The sequence below is a fragment of the Myodes glareolus genome, chromosome 14, assembly GCF_982192425.1.
Source record: "Myodes glareolus chromosome 14, mMyoGla1.1, whole genome shotgun sequence".
In the NCBI taxonomy this organism is placed as follows: Eukaryota; Metazoa; Chordata; class Mammalia; order Rodentia; family Cricetidae; genus Myodes; species Myodes glareolus.
In genome coordinates this window covers 31333477-31352599 of record NC_142039.1, presented here as the reverse complement: position 1 = coordinate 31352599, position 19123 = coordinate 31333477, and the positions used below count along the sequence as shown (strand labels likewise).

At 41.3% G+C, this 19123-nt stretch overlaps 1 protein-coding gene across 1 annotated transcript in view; it reads left to right on the top strand.

Moving 5' to 3' along the window:
- Positions 1 to 19123, top strand: part of Ryr2 (ryanodine receptor 2) — a 569025-nt gene that overhangs the window by 235875 nt on the left and 314027 nt on the right. The window contains exons 5-8 of the mRNA XM_087896432.1: positions 331 to 345; positions 4438 to 4512; positions 6518 to 6596; positions 10073 to 10185. Coding sequence (XP_087752558.1) covers positions 331 to 345; positions 4438 to 4512; positions 6518 to 6596; positions 10073 to 10185 — 282 coding nt within the window. The remainder of the gene's footprint in view (positions 1 to 330; positions 346 to 4437; positions 4513 to 6517; positions 6597 to 10072; positions 10186 to 19123) is intronic.

Here is a 19123-nt window from a genome sequence, read left to right as displayed (position 1 = left end):
TTTGATTTAAGCATTTTTAGAGAATAAACGGTAGATGATACCTCCTCAATGCTTGGATGTTGGAAATTGAGTCAGGCATTTTTTAAGTAGCGTGGCATGTATTCACAGAAAACAGCTGTAACTAATGTAAAGATTCCTTTTAAAAGACTTTGCTTGCTATAGCATTTTCCTAGCATGTAGTTGAGTATAAGTTCTGTTGCAAGAGCAGTGCAAATTTTCTGTTTATCATTGACATAGTTAGAACAATTGTATCTTGATAAATAAGATAGTTTCAAGTCCTTGAAATGATTTGTATTTAATATTTTCTCTCTTTTCTTTATGTCTCCACAGAAGTTCATGATGAAGGTGAGGCCTTGATCTTCTGCTATATGTATGATAATTTCTGTCAGTGTGGGTATATGTGATAACTCATGTGTCTGAGTGTGGATATATGTTATACTTCATATATATAGAAATTTCTAGAAATATGAATGAAAATTTTGGATATGGATTGGAAAGGACAGAAGTGAAAGCATTCTCTTGCTCACCCGTTGAATGAGTTAGTTAAGGCTTTCATTCCCATTGCAAATCCCAGGGTGGATATTGTTGCCTTTCCCAGGTCGACCCTTCACTAATAGTAAAGACCATGACACTGTTGACCAGATGACAGAGCCTAGTGTTTGTTTCTTTGAAGCCTCCTCTCTTCAAGGATGCGGAGCATATGATAAGGGGAGGATGCTACATGTTCTATTACATCTATCCCGACAAGTGGGATGTGTAGATGTGATAAGCACTAAAATATGAATAATGCCATTTCTTGCAGATATTAATAAGCAGTGAACTTGGTTTGAAAACTTCAGGTTTTCTTGCTGACTGTGCATTTACTGTATTCACTGAATCTCCACCTGCTTACCCCGGCCTCTAAACAGTGCTGTATCCACAGGTCATACCGTCACCAACCAAATCAGTTATCCTCCCAGCTCCTTTGCAGGAGCTGATTTGTAAAACTGTGCAGATAGAAAGATGAGGCCGTCTGTTAACTCCAGGTGTTATACCTCATTGATAGAATTGGGCTCTGATTTCTCTTAAGTGTGGGACAGAGTGAATCACATTGGATATTGAGGAAAGGCTAGTGTCTCATGAAGCAAATCACACGCATGTGATTAAAGACATGATCAGTTTTTATCTTGTAATCCTGATTGCCAGCCAGGTGGGTATGGGCTTGCTGTGGGAACCTGTTTGTGATTGTTGGTACCAAGGGATATGTGTTGGTGCTGTCTAAAGCCTGGTAGTTTATTCAGGAGACTTGGGATTTCCACACTAGCACAGGAAAGAGGCCGGCCACTTACCATCAGGCCGCTATCTGCTCAATGTTTGATGGGGTTGGCCAAGCCAGGTGTCCTGTTGTTAGGATCATTTTTGGTATTTTGAGGGGATCAGGACTTAAGAGTTGCAGGACTGTTAGAGAATTTCTTGTAGCTGGAAGTCACAGGTGGCTGGAAATGCCAGGCCCCACAAGTCCCGATGCCCCTGTGTTCTGGGTGCTGCTCATTTTTTTTGCCTTCTGTTATTCTTACACAATAGGGAAAGTCAGGTAGAGAGGCATTTTCTCTGAAGATTTTTTCCCCATGAAACAGTTATTTTTCTTTATTCAAGATGCTACTATTTGTACACATAGTTAAATGTTTCTCCACTTAAATATCTAGATACTGAAAGAAGTCTTAGTACAGATTCTCCTTGCTGTGTATAGTGTCTGTTGCCCGGGTCATGGTTCTGCATCACTGGACTTCTAGAGTTACATGATACATGACTGTCTCCAAGGAGTGTGGAAGTTTATTGAATCAAATTTCCTTCCTTTCCCCGTTCCCTTCCCTTTGTTTTCTTTACTCCTTTCTTCCCTCCTTTTTCCTTTCTTCCCTCAGCTCTCTTCTCCTATTCCTTTCATCCCTCCTCTCCGCTCTCCAGTGCCCTTCTCTCTCCACTCCCTCCTCTTCTCCCTTTTATCTCCTTCTTCTCTTCCCCTCCCTCAGAATCATACCCAGGATTTGCATGTGATAATCCTTACCACTCTACCACTGAGCTGCTTTGCAGCTCTGATTTAATTTTTTTTTTACAAAAACCTCACATAATGACAGCTTTAAATTAGACTAGCAGAATGTTTCTGTCCAGAGAAAGGGTTCTCTGTACACCCTGACTTCTAACGTGGCTTGACATATTACAGCCATACTTAAGATGTTTATATATTTTATAGTGAATTTAATGGCTTTAAACATTGCTAATATAAAAGATAGATTAATAAGTCGCTATATTTTACAATCATGTATTTAAAAAACACAGAGCCTAAAAACAGCACTGAAGATTTAATGTAGAACTAACAATATTCATGTAATGGTTTTCATCATTACCGTTCAGATTTTATTTCTGTGGAGGTTTTTGTGACTATAAATTTAAGCTTATGGCAATAACACCCCACATACAGCTGTAGAAATTCAGCTGCCCCTGTCCCACAAGGTGTAAGAGACAGATAGCCCCTATGACCGTTTCTCTAAAGAAATACAGATATAGAATGTACATCGAGTTCATACTAAGTGTGAACACTGGCACCTTAGTTTGTAATGTGATTTCCTCAGGTGGACTTTTTTTTCACAGGATCCTAGAAATCTAAAGGTCCACATATGGCCAGTGATGCTAAATTTGTCTTCCAGTGACTTGTGATCTTTGCATGAGGATTTTTTTTTCTTTAGATGACATTCAGGAGTATCATTTAGGTTTCATTTGAAAGTTGGGACATTTTTATCCACTTATCTCTTATAGATTTATTTTACATTATTCTGTAATATTAAGCCTGTCAGTCATCTCTATGGAATGAGAACAGTCCCCCATCCATAGAACTGGAAAAACCATTTTCACAGATATTTTTAAAAGTCAAATTTTACCTTTCATTAAATCATGAACTCTTGTAAATTAAATTAAATTAAATTTCATTAAGGGAGGATGGTCACCCCAAATACAGAATTTCTTTACCCTACCCCTTCTTCTTTATTAAGCGTTTTAATGTATGGGGCATGTATGGTATATGCATTTGTACACATACACCACAGGTAGGTGTATGCCTTTGTAACATACACAATAGGTAGGTGTATGTGTTTGTATACATACATACATACATCACAGTAGATGTATTCTTTTGTACACATTTATACATCATTGGTATGTGTATGCCTTTATATACATACACACCCACTTCCATAGACTGAAATGCTCCAACCCAATCCAAGTTTTTCCTTACCATATGTTTCTTGACTGATTACTGCCCTCGTACCTTTTCTCAGAGCTAAACGTGAACCAAAGTCATTCACTGGGTTCTCAGTCTGGTTAAGGAGAGGCAGTTCTTACTTGTAAAGTGATAAGGCCAGTGTACAGGAATAGCTGAGAGCTGCAGAGGGGCAAGGGGAGAAGCTGACACTATGGAACATGGATGAATTTCATGAATGAGGTGGCCAATCAGTTGAGTTCGAAAACCTCATTTCTAAGTCAGTGAAAACAACAGAGTGAATTTTGGATTTCAAGATATATCAAGATGTAACTTTTTGTCAGGGGGAGTAGATATGTTTGTTTCATTTTTGGTTTTTGTTATAGGGTTTCTCTGTGTAGCCCTAGCTGTCCTGGAATTTGCTCTGTAGATGAGGCTGGCCTTGAACTTACAGAGATCTGCCTGCCTCTGCCTTCTGAGTGCTGGGATTACAGGTGTGTACCACCACCACTCAATGGTTAGTAGATGTGTTTAGAATAGAGAACTGACACCAGAGAGGACTGAGATCGAAGGTCTTCTGTATTTGTCCATCTCCAACTATGATCCTTGGGACAGTGGCTCAATGGGAAGCCTGCCTCAGGGCTCTCTAATCAGAATCTCATCCGAGGCCCAAGAACCTGTGTTTAGTGGGTTCTCCGATCATGAAAGGGATTTGAGTAATGCCTATGAGCAACTGGGAAGAAGGAGAAGTTTATACCCCAGAGATGATGTGGCCAGTTTGGGATTTCTAAAAGAATTATTTGTCAAATTAATACTTATCTGGTGCTTACTGTGTGCTGGGTACTTAGAGGGTCTCTGGATACAAAGGTAACAGGGTAGTTTATCCAATGGAGGCTGTGTATAAGTGAAACACGGGCAGTAGCTGTGTAGTCTGTACATGGTTAAAGTTGTAATAATTACTCCCCCAAACCCAGTTATCTTTCCAGAGCTGGGTGAGATGATGGGATGCTTGCTCTACGGCAGGTGTTTCCTTACAGGTTCATTTATGTTTAAGAACTGGTTCCAGGGGGTTTTGCTTTCCCAGTGCTTTGGTTTCATCCTCTCTTACTGACCTTTCCTGTGAAGACAGAAGGAAAGACAATTGACTTAGTTCTTGTTTCATTCATGGTTCTCCTCTTCTCTATTTTCTTCTGTCCTTTCCATAGACTGCCCAAGGCGGAGGCCACCGCACGCTCCTCTATGGACACGCCATATTGCTACGCCATTCCTACAGTGGTATGGTGAGTGGACATCTTGATTCCATCTCTCGTGTGACTGTGCTGGTCCAGGGGCAGATAGACCGTTTAGAATGTTGAGGGTATCATTTCAGTAATGTTAGTAATGAGTTTGGATAGATACATTCTTTAATATCCTTGTACCCTGTTTATTTTTCTCATTCATAAGATGAAGGTTAGATTCATACATATCAGATATGACTCCTATTTTCGATGCCTTTGATTAACTTTTGATACCTGTAACAGATAAATTTAAAAAGAGGCAAGTATAAAACCCAAATGTTATTTCCTATTTCTAATTTTGTTTTAATTCTTTAATTTTAATTTTGTTTTAATTTTAATGCATTAGATATCCAGATCCAAGGTATCTGACACACTTTTGTGGCCTCATATGCACATACACATACATAATATAATATAAAAAATAAAAATAAAGTAAACCTCAAACTACATTTCTGAAAAATAAGATAAAGTATTACCTATGGAAATCCTCAGAACCTGTTGCCTGTCATCTTGAGAGGGAGTGCATTGTAGTCAAGGTGCAGAATGAGTCTCCAGATCAGTTTGTTTCCACAGCCCCTAGGATCTTGCCTCCCACCTGCTGTGCCTGCCCATCCAGCCCATTCCTTCATCTCCCTTCACACACCTGTGAACACCATGTAGCCAGATGTGCCACGTTCCACACAGGACTGCTGGAGTGTTGGCATTAACCACCCAGGTCTTCAGGGAGACCAAGCCTCACTTAGTTCCCACTCTTGTTTCTGGATTCTCTTTGATGGAGCCCCTTTTTGCTGGCAGAGCCCTTGTCTCGTGCAGATGGTCCGGTATTTTAAGCGCATGCCACATTCATCTTAGTGTCCTCATTCTGCTGTCACTTAACAAGGTGTTTGAAGTTGGAGGTGGGGACGTTGGCATGAAAAATGATCTAAACTTTATATCTGAGAATAGATATACTTAAGATAATCTAGAGATGGGGGAAGCAGACAATGCAGTCGAGAGTCAGAGCTCTCTGGGAGAAACGTGTATATGTATATTCATGTTGCCCTCATTTTAGCAAGATAAAGAAAGAGTCCCTTGCCCAAGTACGTTCTGGGTGTGTGTTTGTTGTTTTCTTTTTAATGAAAGCAAAAGTGGATGATAAAAGTAAATAGCGTTTGTGTTTCTTTTGGGGATAGCTTTCTGATGTCAGATCATATTGTACTTTTGCAGAGGACCATGAATATCACATGAAGGGAGAGACATGCAAACATGTCACCGATCACTTGTCTCCTTGTACTGACAGAACTCATTTCCTCAGTCTTTTGTGAGGCACAGAGGTCTTCTTTCCTTTGTTCTGCTGCACTGAAGGCATGCTGTGCAAGGGCTGCTTTGCCTCAGATATTGGAAGGTCTCCACATCTCACAGAATCAAGATGGTTAGAAAAACGCTAATCAGAGATAGATCAATAGCAACTTACTTGTCCAAATGGGAGTCTGTTATGGCTGTGCACATTTTGCAATAATTTAGTTGGCATATGAAGTAGTGGGCTTCATTACGCTATGCCTGCACCCATGTATATCATGTATATCATGTATATTGTGCTTTGTTTCCATTCGCCCCGCTCACTGCCATCCCTTCTCTGCCCTTACTGCTCTCTTTCCTCCAAATAGTCCCTCTTCTACTTCCATGCACCCACTCATCACTCCTCACCCTAGTCAGAATGGCTGTCATCAGAAAAAAAAACGACAGCAAATGCTAGCGGGGCTGTGGGGAGACAGGAGCCCTTAGGGGCCAATTGTAAGCGTGTAAACTTCTGCAGCCACTGTGGAAATCTGTGTGGAGGCTCCTCCAAATAGCTAAAAATAGAATGACTGTATGACTCAGCTCTACCATGTGTGAGTATATGCCCATAGGCTTCTGAGTCAACGGACTGTAGATACACTTGCTCATCCATGTCTATTGCTGCATTAATCACAGTAGCCTCAGGAGGACTGTGCACATTTTGTGGTGACAATTGATCTCGTATTTTTAGTATCTGTGCTGTCTCTCCACCTCCCGGTCTTCCACTGACAAACTGGCCTTTGATGTTGGTCTTCAAGAGGACACCACAGGTGAGTACCCTATACTGTCATGGGACCTTATTCAGAGTGAGGCCTGCTAGACATGGTCAGACACACATGACGTGGCTGTTTTTGTAATAAAGTCACAAAAATACTTTTCTCTTTGACATTTTTGGTAGACTGAGTAAATTTTTTCCTCGTGGTTGATTATCTATAGGTGATTGGTTAGATATCAAATTTTGTGATATCTTCTTTCTTCTTGTGGGTTGAGAGAGGACATGTTAGTTCATACTAACTAACCATGATGATGGACTGGCTATGTGAAGTGTGTTAACATTTGCTGACCAGTTTGTAAAGTATTACTGCATTGTAACATGAAGGGGCTTGTTGGGGTATCTGTCCCGCCCAGTACCTCACAGCTGACAAGCCCCAAAGAAAATCACACAGAGGACTCCATAAGATTATAAACTGACTGGCCCATTAGCTTAGGCTATTATTAGCTCTTATAACATATGTTAGCCCATTATTTTTATCACTGTTAGCCACATGGCTCCGTACCTTTCTCAGCGTGGCAGTTCACATGTTGCTTCTTCAGTCGTCTGGGCAGGACTGGGAGGAATCAGCTTCCTCCTTCCCAGAATTCTCCTGTTCTCATTGCATCACCTCTGCTTCCTGTCTGGTTTTCCTGCCTATACTTCCTGCCTGGCCAATCAGCATTTATTTAAAATATGATTGACAGATAACAGACAATTCTCCTGCACCACTTTGCATGACTTTTAATCATTCATTTTAAAACATCCTAAGGTATAAGGTACTAGTGTGCTCAATATTAACATTCAAACACAAAAGTAGAAAATGAAATTCTTTATTGCTTTGTCTCCAGGCTCTGCGGTGCTCTATGTCCAAACAGACAGATGTTTCCCTATTGTGGGAACAACGATAATGGTTTATACGAACACATTTAGCCTTTTGCAAAATCCAAGTGTGAGAGCACAAGGTTTATCTGTGTTCTTCTTCCTTCTCATCTGCATCTATGTTAACTCATCATGCCCCGATTAAAGCATTTTGTCTTTTACAATGAACAGGCATGACTTATGGAATGAAACTTTAGTAACAGAACTGGGGATGTAACTCAGGGTTAGAACATTTGCCTGATGTGTAATGAGTCATGGGCTCAATTCTAAATGTCAATAAGATAAAGTAAAATAAAATAAAATTCAATATCAAGTAGAAAAAGGGATGGAAGGAGAGAAGCCAACTTTTATTATGTTGTTCTGCCCTGGTAGGGACCACCCCTCCAGCCATGGCTCACTCCATTTTACCTCTTAGGACAAAACAAATGTTGTCCCTGAAGATGTAGTTCAGCGGTACAGTGCCGGCATGTGCAAGGCCCTGGAATCTGTCCCTAACACACGAACCAAGCAGAGCCCTTGTAGCACACATGCCCAAGGTTCCTAGGAACTGTAATTAGCACAGCGAGTTAACTACTTTTAGCAGTTTTGTGTGCTGCAAGCTCTAGCAGGCAAGAGGAAGAGAACTGAAATCTTTTTTCTACACAGAGAAGTTATGTATGTTTGAGGAGGGGTCTTCATCCTGATGTAAGGTTCACATAGTGAAACAGTACATGCTGCCCACATGGGAGTATACATTTACATTCTGTATATTCATTAAAATGGTTTTTCATATTAAATAAATTTTCATAAAATAATGGAGATGATAATAAAAATAGATAGTGAACCCAGTAAACATTTCTTTTTGGGGGGATTGAGACAGGGTTTTCTGTAGATTTATAGCCCAGTTAACTTTTGATAACTTTGATAATCCTGGGAAGAAAAAGATAAACATAATATTCAGATATTTTATTTCATCTTATGCAAATTCAGTTTTATATTTTTCTAGTTTCTCAAATTTTTTCTTAATGTATTTTAGAAAACATTAAAAAGAATCTCAAGTAAAACAAATCTTAAATTTGCACATCCAAACACAGGACATGTGTTTATATATTGAGCTAATTTCATGGTAGAAACACACAGCCACCAGTCCCCACCCAGAGTCCTCCGGTACACAATGAGCCTTTATTCTACCCACCCTGCTTCCTCCTGAACTTCAACTCTTTTTGTGAATTACTGAAGAACCATGGCCTTCATCCTTCATTCTGTTTGTCTTCCCCAGAATTAAACAAGGCAGATGATCTTTCTCTTTCTTTTCTGTCGATGGATTTTCAGCTACTAAGGCAATGACTGAGAAGTGGTGGATGCCCTATCACTAGGCAAATGAGAGAAAATGTGCATCGTGGGCATGGGAAAGAAGAACTCTGACTGGTGATAGACAGTTAAGAGGGGTCAGAGTAAGGACAGCTCAGGCCCAGGTTCTGTGTTGACTATATGAGTTCCGAGGATATATCCTTGATGGATTTACTCATTCAGACGACACGAATTGTTGAATGCTACAGTGTGGTGGCAGGACCTGGGGAAACCCCAAGTAACGAAAGCCACACATGTTCTGGCATTGGGGAGTTAGTGCAGGAAAAGAAATATTACAGAAAAGGGTTCTGTGTCTTGCTAAGTGGGCACGATGGCTTAGCAAGCCTGACAGTCTGAATTCGATCCCCTGCTTCCCACATGGCACAAGCAGAGAGCTTGCGAGCTGTCCCCTGATATTCACACACATGCTATGGTTTGTGGTATGCAGATGTAAATAAAGGGAAATGAAATAAACTTTAGAAAAGAAAAATAATAAAGCTTGGTCAGGAGGAGAATGACCCTTGTAGATGACAGGTACCACCGGAACACACCTGGAGTTGTCAGAGAGACCCTGAGTCTGGGACTCCGCAGGAACTGTGGGTGGGCTGCCTTTGTGCTTCTGGCATGGATGATGGGACGAAGAAGGCAGGTGGACCTGCGCTTTTTGCTGATACTTGGCTTGCTTTAGAGGGATTTGTTTGAATGTACACCCAGCTCTTCTAGTGCGTCTTTCTGTACTGAGAGTCTCTTAGATGAATAAGAACCAATGCATTTTGCAAGGAAATAAAGCAGAGCAGAGGAGACACGGTAATGAGATTTTTAAGATAGCAATCCTTTGTGTCATTTTTGAATCAACAAAAGAACATTTACAATGCAACTATCCCAACAGAACACTTCAGTTCCTTTAGATGAAAATCATGTAAAAAGTAGATTTATTTTTAGAGAGTAATATTAGCAAGATTGCTTTAGGAATGACATCACCCTGATTGACAGACACGTCTAGGCCTACTTTAATTCATGTAAATAAAATGTCCTTTTCCAGCAATTCTTATTGGAGAAAAGACACCAAACTCTCACACCTATTTCCCACTAGGAGAAAGTTTGTCTTTCGGTTTGTCCTGTCCTAAGTGAATTTGGCTGAGTTCTTTTGATTTTTCAGGATCCATGAGATTAATTTGCATAAAATCATGTATTTCTGAAAGTTCTGTGAGTGGTGTCACCTGCAGAGGAAATGGAACTCAGGTTAACTGGATCTTCTTCATGTTTCAATTCTATCGCTCACAGGGGAGGCTTGCTGGTGGACCATACATCCGGCCTCTAAGCAGAGATCAGAAGGAGAAAAAGTGCGGGTTGGAGATGACCTCATCTTGGTCAGTGTGTCCTCTGAAAGGTACTTGGTAAGTATGGGAACAAGACTGGGGACTTGAGGCCATTCTGAGAGATGGGCCCATGAAATAATACTTCTTAGGAAGTGTGCTCATGAACAAGCACAGCTAGGGAGATGGCTCACAAAAGCTAGGGTCTCTATCTGATGAACTATAAATAACTCCTGAGAAGGAGACCTTGGCGGCCTGCAGGGGAGGGTGGCTCCTTGGGTCTGCCGAGCAGGCTTCCCTCCAGACCTTGATATGCATATTCATGAGGCTGATGGTGCCTGTTCTTGGACTCTTTTATTAATAGAATGTAAAAGGAGTCTAATCAGGAGTTTCAAATTCCGTGGTCTTTAATTTGTGTCTCACATAAAGGCTGTGTCAATTGGGTACTCGTTCCATATTTTGATACTTACGAAAGTAATTGACTGCGTGAGAGACACTTTGAAGTAGCAGCTTGTCTGTCATCAGCACTGCCTGGATTCAGATGGTAGGGACTGAGCGTAGAAAATGAAGAAGTAAGTGACTTAGTCATTGAATGCATTTTTTGATTTTTGTGTTGAGGCAATCATGGGTTTAATTTAAGTTTTTTTTAATAGGTTGTAGTTTTCCTAATCTAAAGAGTAACACAATATAGAAGTTCACAGAAAAATGAAATCCACGAAATGGTAGAAGGAGCAAGGATACAATATTCTTTGTTGTTTTGTAATTTTATTTGTTTTTGTTTGTCTGTTTGTTTTGAGAGAGGGTCTCACTATGTAGTCCAGGCTAGCCTTGAACTCATCACCCTTTTCCCTCACCCTCGCTTGCTGGCATGGTAGGTCTTCATCACCATGCTCAGCTAGATATTGTCTTTCTTTTCTGCAGTGTTGGGTCTTCAACCCAGCCCTTGTGTAGGCCACTCAAGCTCTCTGCGACTGAGCTACAATCCAGTCCAGTCTTTAAAGATTCAACAACTTATTAGACGTTGTCCTAGCTTGCTTTCCTATTGCCGTTATCAACACCAGGGCCAAAGCAACTTGAGGATGAAAGGTTTATTTCATCTTACAGGTTACAGTCTGTTATTGGGGGAAGTCAAGACAAGCACTTGAAGCATAAACCATGAAGGAAAAATGCTTACTGACTTCCTCCCACTGGCTCATGCTCAGGTAGCTTTCTTATACAACCTAGGCCCACTGGCCTAGGGATGGTTCTACCTGCAGAGGGCTGGGCTCGCCCATCTCAATTAACAATCATGCCCAACAGACACATCACAGGCCCATTTATGAATCAAGGTAAATTCCAGTTAGGGTTTCCTTGGGTGATTCTGAGCTGTGTCAGATTGACAGCTGAGGCCAACGAGGAGAAACAGAAAAGACATTTTTGAAGTTTTTCATGAATATCTACATGAAGTATCCCACATATCAAAGACGTTTGAGGGTGCCCTACTACTCTCTAAACATGGAAATAGAACTTAGGGAAACAGGTCAGCCCATCAGATGCTTGTGTGCAATCGTGAGGGCATGAGTTCAGATTCCAGAGCCCATACAAAAGCAGGGCATGGCAGTACACTTGTCTCAATTATGGCGAGTCGGGGATAGGTAGATTCTTGGTGCTTGCTGACCAGTCAGCCTAGTCTACTTAGCAAGCTTCAGGTCAGTGTGACCCTGTCTCAATAACAAAGTGAATGGTACTTGAATAGTGACTCCTGAGGTTGACTTCTGGCTTCCACATGCACATCCCACATGTATACATACATTTGCATGCACACATACAGGCATATGGACACACACATACACCCAAGACTGTAACAGGGTGGGCTCGATAGTAAAGTCATTTTCAATGTGCCAACACATTCAGTTTATTTTCAAGTGTTCCTAGGCAGAAGAGCCTTGCCCGACTTCCTGTATACAAAGTGGTGGTGCTATAGACAGGAAAATGGCTCAGCAGGGCCATGTCATGAACAGAAGAAATTGTGCTGTTTGGTGTGTCTGCTCCTGCACAGCTGTGGGAGGCCGGGAGTGGTCTTCCACTTCTGTCTCGGACGTTGTCCCTGTGTCTTGTGCCATGCAGCTGTGCAACCTATTAAAATATCCATTATTAAAGCCCTGATGTGTGTCAGGGCTGTGCCATGAGAGTGATGTATGCTGATCAGAAGATGTGCATTTCAAGTTTAGCTGTGCTTACAAGCCGATAGCAAGAGAAACAGCTCACATCCCCTTCAGCGCAACACTCCAAACATGTGTCCATTTGGTTTGGACCTGACAGTTCCCGTCTGCTGTGGTTTTCTAGCTTGGACTTTGCTACACAGAGGCTGATTTGATAGGGTAGTTTCACTATGAATCAGAGGAATGGGATATTCAGAATTTCATAGAACTAGGCATCTAATGTCCCTTCTATGGTTGTCAACCTGTGCAGTTCTGGAACCAGCTCCCTTACCTCCAGATTTGCTGTTTGTAAAGTATGGTTGGTACTAGTGGGACACCCATCCAGACCTTAGTGTGTGAGGCCATGAGGTAAGGCACTGAGTGATCAAAGACTTCTGGAATAAGTGACAAAAAAATGACACATGGGGTTCATGACCTACTAACTTTGGAAGAAATAAACCCACTTCATTAAAATATACTATTTGTTTCCAAGCTTCATTTTGCTCAAGTACTTAATTTCATTTTCCCGAGTAGCCTTTATAAATATATATTACAGAAAATATGCTGGGGATATAATATATAAATAATTTATATTAGATATAAAATTGTATTAGAGACAAAACAAAATATATAACTATGCATGCATAAATAAATATATCTTTATGTTATATATAAAATTATATAAATATAAACAAATATATATGTGTGTGAATGTGATTTTGAGACCTGATCTTACACTGTAGCCCAGGCTGGCTTTGTACTTGTTGCATAGCCCAAGATGGCCTTAAACTCACAGTGATCTTTTTTCTGCCTCTGCCTCCTCAATGCTAGGATCAGAAGTGTTAGCTCCCACACCCAGTTCTGGGTAATCCTTTAAGTAGAGGTAAGCAGAACAACAAGCCGCAGTGCTGGGATTCCACTCTCATGTGCTAATGAGGTCAGTGCTTTTATTGTTCATGTCCACAGACTCCCACTTATATAGAAAGAAGGAAACCCAAGAACACACTCTTGTTTCTGCCCTTGGAGAAGTAGTGTTGGAACCAAACTATGTTAAGCCAGCTTTCTGCCAGTGTGACAAATATCTGAGACCAGCAACTTAAAAGAAGAGAAGACCAGTGGTGAGACAGAGCACCGTGTCTAGAGAGACACAGTAGAGCGAGGCTCCTCACCGCATGGCAGTGGGGACATGGCTAGATGGAACTAAGGATCCTCACCTTCCTATCACCCAATCAGCCCAGTCACCCAACCGTCTCCTCTAGGCTCCCCTGCCTAAAGGTTTCCTCCCAACAGTTAAGGAACTGTCAGTTTTACAGGACGGGTGAAGGATGCTGATGCTGACAGCTGTCCTCTTTGCTCTAAGGATCACTTATTACTGACTCACAGTTCCCCTATGATTGATTAGTAACGGGTCGAGTACTGTGGTGATGGGTTCAAGGGTGTATCTGGTGGACTCAGTGCAAAGGCTGTTAGAAAACAACCGGTAATAAAGAGGCAAAGTAGTGAATGGACTTTAAATGCCCCAGGCTGTCCTTGAGCTCACTGTTTAGTCAAGCCTGACTGTGATCCTCATGGCTCCACCTTTCAAGTGCTAGCTAGGATTACAGACGTGTGACACCGTGCTTGGTGTGTGTGGTGCTGGCATTCGTGTTCAAGGTCTTGTCCATTCTAGACAAGCACTCTCTCAGCTGAGCAACATCCCTAGGCCCCATGTGTAGTTTCTGGAGTCCTCAGTTTCTTCATCTTCAGTATGGGGATTATGAATAATCCAACTGACACGGGCATTTGGAGAATCAAATGCTGAAATCTAAGTAAGATCATCAGCCCTTGCGTAGTAAGTGCTGCCATTGTTTGCCTGGGAGGTTTGTGCCTTTGCACAATGGTTAAAGAAGTTAGCCAGTATTTAGCTTGAGGAAGAAAAACCTGTCCAGAAAAGGACTATTTATAGAGTCTTAAATAAAGATCTATTAAGTGAAAGCAAGGTCTGTCCTTCTGAGATGCTGACATGATTAAAAATGAATTAAAACTTTTGTCTCCAAACACATTGGTTAAAGAGACTATTGAAAAAACTCCAAGCCTTTGACTTTTTCTTATCGGGTCTATGACTACCGAGCTATTTTTCTTTCACTTCTGAGCTCAATTAAGGTTAATCCGGCTTTGGAACACTAATGGGGCTTGAAGCCCTTGCTGTGGTGAGTTGATGGCCAGCTGATTTTCCTCCCTCCCATCTGCAAAGACGCCTCCTTTGCAGACAGAAGAGGGTGCTGTGGTCAGGAACCCTCAGCCTGTCAGCCTTACCAGTTGGACACGGGTGGATTCCCAAGGAATAAGGGTCTAGGCTGTAAGAATGGTTGTGAACTACTCATGCTGCTTATGTTTGACATTTGCTGTTCTAATTTGAAATGGCATCCTGATCTTTTTAGGAATATCCAGAGGATTTTTCTGTGCTCTACTGGACAATTTGTCTTCTAAAGAGGCTTTTCCAAAGCAGCTTATGTGTAAGAGAAAGAACTAACCCTCCTGAAAGCAGGACAAGCAGGTGTTACTGACTTAGGATCTACTTCAAATGGAATAAAATAGGATCAGTCACATGAAACTTCATTTTTTAATGTGTCAGTTGTAAAATCTCTCTGGTCTTCACCAAAGTTTCCCATCTGTGATTTGCCTTTTTACTCTTTAAGTGTTAATTTTCTGTTAACTATGTTATAAACTTACAAAGATCTTATGATTCATAAAACCATGGTCCAATCACCGATGGAAAGTAAACCAGGGATCTGGAGAGATAGCTCAGTGTTTAAGAACTCTTGATACTCTTTCAGGTGACCCAGGTTCTGTGCCTTTGTCATGCATACACTCAGACATCAGAAGACAACTTTCACAAGTTGGTTCTGTCCTTCCGCCATGTGGGTCCTGAGAATTGAACTCAGGTCAGCTGTCTCGGTGGCAAACAACTTTGCCTTCTGAGTTCTCTCTCTCTCGCTCTCGTCCTAGACCCATATTTTATTAGTGGCAAACAAATAACTAACACATGTTATTTTCAGAGAGTTAGAAAAAAGATGCTGATAGTACCAAAAGAACCCAAATTCATGTCTTTAGGTTGGCACCATGAGACTTTACCCACCGACTGAGCTGACTCTGTGCTTCTTATCTAGGATTTTTAAATAAGAAATACAAAGATGTTTTGATTGCATGGCAAGTTACTGAATTTCCTAAGCTGCATAAATATAACAGAAGGCAGGGGTCAGTAATATTTATGAGTGATTTATTATGTCATCCAGTTCAATTTGGGGTCTATCCTAAACACATGCTCTGCCACTGAGCCAGCAGTCTCCCCGATTCAATTTTATCCTCCCTGTGGACCAGGTGGTTGAGGGAGCCATTGAATATTACATTTAAAAAAGCATCCATATCTTTGCTCACTATTTATCTTTTCTTATTTTTTTTCCAAAGAAAAAGCTGCAGCCCGAGGGGTAAGATGGCTTGTTTACTCATGTTTCTTGTCCCTGGATGTTAATTTATTTGGAACTCTGTATCACCAGGGCCCAAGTGCCTGACATTTAATAAGAGATAAATAAACGAATGAAAAACTGCATCAGACAAGGGCTGGACTCAGAGAATCTTAGAAAAATGTTGGGATGACAGAACCTTCTGGCAATCTGATAAAACACTGGGACCTGCTGTCACAACCAGCCCTTAGAATGCTTCAAATAAATCCATGGGATTAGAAAGGAAATTAAAAGGTCAGACTATAGCTCTGTGGCGTTTGGGTTGAGATCCCCAGGGAAAGCTATGGGTCACTTAGGTCTCTGTCATATAATATCTCATTCCCTCAACATAGTTTGGGGCTTAGCAATTTTGATGGGTCCTGCTCTACTGTTCCTAAATTGGAAACTACTCTTCTTTTCCTCCTCGTCCTCCCCCTCACCCTCCTCCTCGTCCTCTTCCTCATCATTTTCTCCTCCTCCTCCTCTTCTTCTTCCTCCTCCTCCTCCTCCTCCTTTTTTTAATTGCTCAAATGATTCTTGTGAATCTGGGCTGGGAGAGGTGGGTCAATGGGTAATGGTTTGCCGGGTAAGCGTGAGGACATGATTTCCATTCAACAGAACACACATGTGAAAAGTCATGGACTGGAGAGATGACTGAGTGATTTGGACCACTATTGCTCTTGCAGGAGTCTCAGGCTTGATTCTTAGCACCAACATGGTGGCCCACAACCATCCGTAACTCCAATTCCAGGGGATTTAACACCCTCTTCCGACCTCTGTGGGACCAGGCATGCATGCGATGTACATGCACAGACACACCCCAGATAATAAAGGTTGAAGTAATTAACATTAGGTTAAAGGTGAGTGAGACTTGATTGCCAGGAGCCCTGAGTCCAGACACAGGACTTTCCTATGGCTGACACTGCCATCTTACACATTGTTGAGCCTGAGGTTGATTTTGTTTTCAGCCTCTTTCGTCGTCTATCTTTGCTTTAAGGACAACTCCTCTTGGTTTCAGTAATTAGACTGTTGTTGCCTTCTGCATATTTAATAGCAATGCCCCTGACTTGATGTTGTTCCTACTCAGATTTCTGTTTTGCTGTTTAAGCAGCAAAATTAAGTAGACAATTCTAGAGATAATGCATCCTAAGATGATTCCCTGTTGAAGAGTAGGTTTCATTTAGACAACTCTCTCTGGCTTCAGTAGGCTCTTAAGGACAGAGCTAGGACTCTTCCTAACAGACCGGAACGTTCCCATGTATGTGATTCATCTTTGTACACAGGTGTAATTTACAGATCCCAGATCCCATTTCGGTTCCTCCACACACCACACACTCACTGCCTTTTTTTTTTAATTTTATTTTTTAATTTTTTTTTGCTGTAGTAGCTTCTGGCTGGGAGCTCCTTGATCTGACAGCAGCCTTTGTCTGTTGTCTGCAGGTCTGCCCTTCACTCCCCTCTCCCTGAAGCTTCAAAGAGAGGACTCTATACTGTACTCTATGTCCTCATGACTCTCACCTTTGATTCTGGTAATCTCTTGGCCATATTTTCCCTTTATGAGAGTTTCTAGGCAGCTAGAGGGGCCTAGCCTAGCCTACAACCGTGGCAAGTAGTCTGATATATCAAAGTTTTAAATCTAAACTGACTCATAAAAAATTTTATTAGCCTTAAAACATTTATAACTAAACCATTGACATTATATTAAACATATATAAATATGAAGTATGCATTTACTTGTTTGGAGGCAATGTATCCCAAATAAGAAGTCTAGGCCATGTGATCTCTCAACTTCTCTCAAAGCCTTTGCTGTGAGAACCCCCACCTCTCCCCGTGGAGCCAACGTGTCTCCTCCAGACCCAGCATGATGAAGCCTTGTCCAGTAGTTTGGTTGGAAATACTCCCTTTTGGTAAATCCTAAAGCAGTTTGTATTTTACACATTAAAAAAATATATCATTGTGTGGCATTTTATGTTGCTCTCTTATTTCCCCCTACAAGATTACAAGTGCCCTTGGGGCCAGAAGTTCACCCTGATAAAGCTTAGAGCAATGTTTTAGACAATGCAGGAATGAATCCAAGATGAATTAACAAATGGTTATCTGTCATGAATGTGTATGAACTTTCACTTGGTTTAAAACCAAAATAAAATATAAGCATTATTATTGTGAATTATTTTCTGAAGATTTGGTAAACTACGTTGACTGTGTATAAACACACACATAGTTACAATTCTGTTTCATAAGTCACTGACATAGAAATAACTTAGATTTTTTTAATGTGTACTGGGAACTGGGAGGTGGCTCAGTGAATGAACTGTTTGCCTTGCCAGCAAGAGGACCTGAGTACCAATCTTCAGCAACTACATACAAAGCCAGGTTCAGTGGCATGTACCCACAATTCCAGAGCTGGAGGTGGAGGTAGGACCATCCCTGGCGCTCCCTGGCCAACCAGTCTAGTTAAATGGGTGAGGACTGGATTCAACAAGAGATGATTGTTTCAAAAACCTAACGTGGAGAAGTGACTGAAAAAGATGCCCAGCATCAGCCGCCCTGCTCATGAGCACCCACATGTGCGCACAGACCGACACACTGACCCTTACACAAAAAGAAATGGATAATAATGGTTGATTAAAGTCAGTGCTGTTTGGATTTCAAAAGTCTGGCGTCTTCTCATGTGTTGAGTAGCACTCTGGATGGTGAGAGACACCTCTGTGAACCTCTCTTAGGCGGCATGAAAGAGGAGAAAGAAATGAATCAAAGAATTTGCTGTGTGCTATCTTCACAGAAAACACGCTGCTCTTATTTATGGAGTGAATAGGATAGGATTTTATCTGTGGACACTAAAAGCATTTTTCACATCAGAAGAAAGAAAACTGAGTCGGTAAAGGAGTCTCAGGCAGGGCCTGAGCGTGGGAATGATGACCCTAAGGTAACTAAGAGGTTACATGAAAAGAAAGTAAGAACTGGAATTTGAGAGCAGAAGAAAGAGTTGCTAACCTTGATGATCACCTGGGAAACTTTGAGATCTAGTGATTGGTAAAATGACTGACGTGATTAATATGTGCATTTTGCACTGTCAGTTTCAAATGTCTTTTATTTTATCTGTCTTTCTGGTTAGCATACAAAGAAATGGATTTCACTGAGACTTTTTTTTTCACACATGGATATAGATACTTTATCGTTAGCCATCCTTCTGTTAGTATGTGCCCCCAATTCCTGCTCTCCTCTTGTTGGCCTCCTCCACTCTACCACCCTTCCCTTCTGCTTCCATGAAACACATATTCTTTTGCTCTCTCTTGTTCATTTGTATCTGTTCCCTCTAGATAGCCTCCTCTTTTTCCATAGTTCTATATGTACACA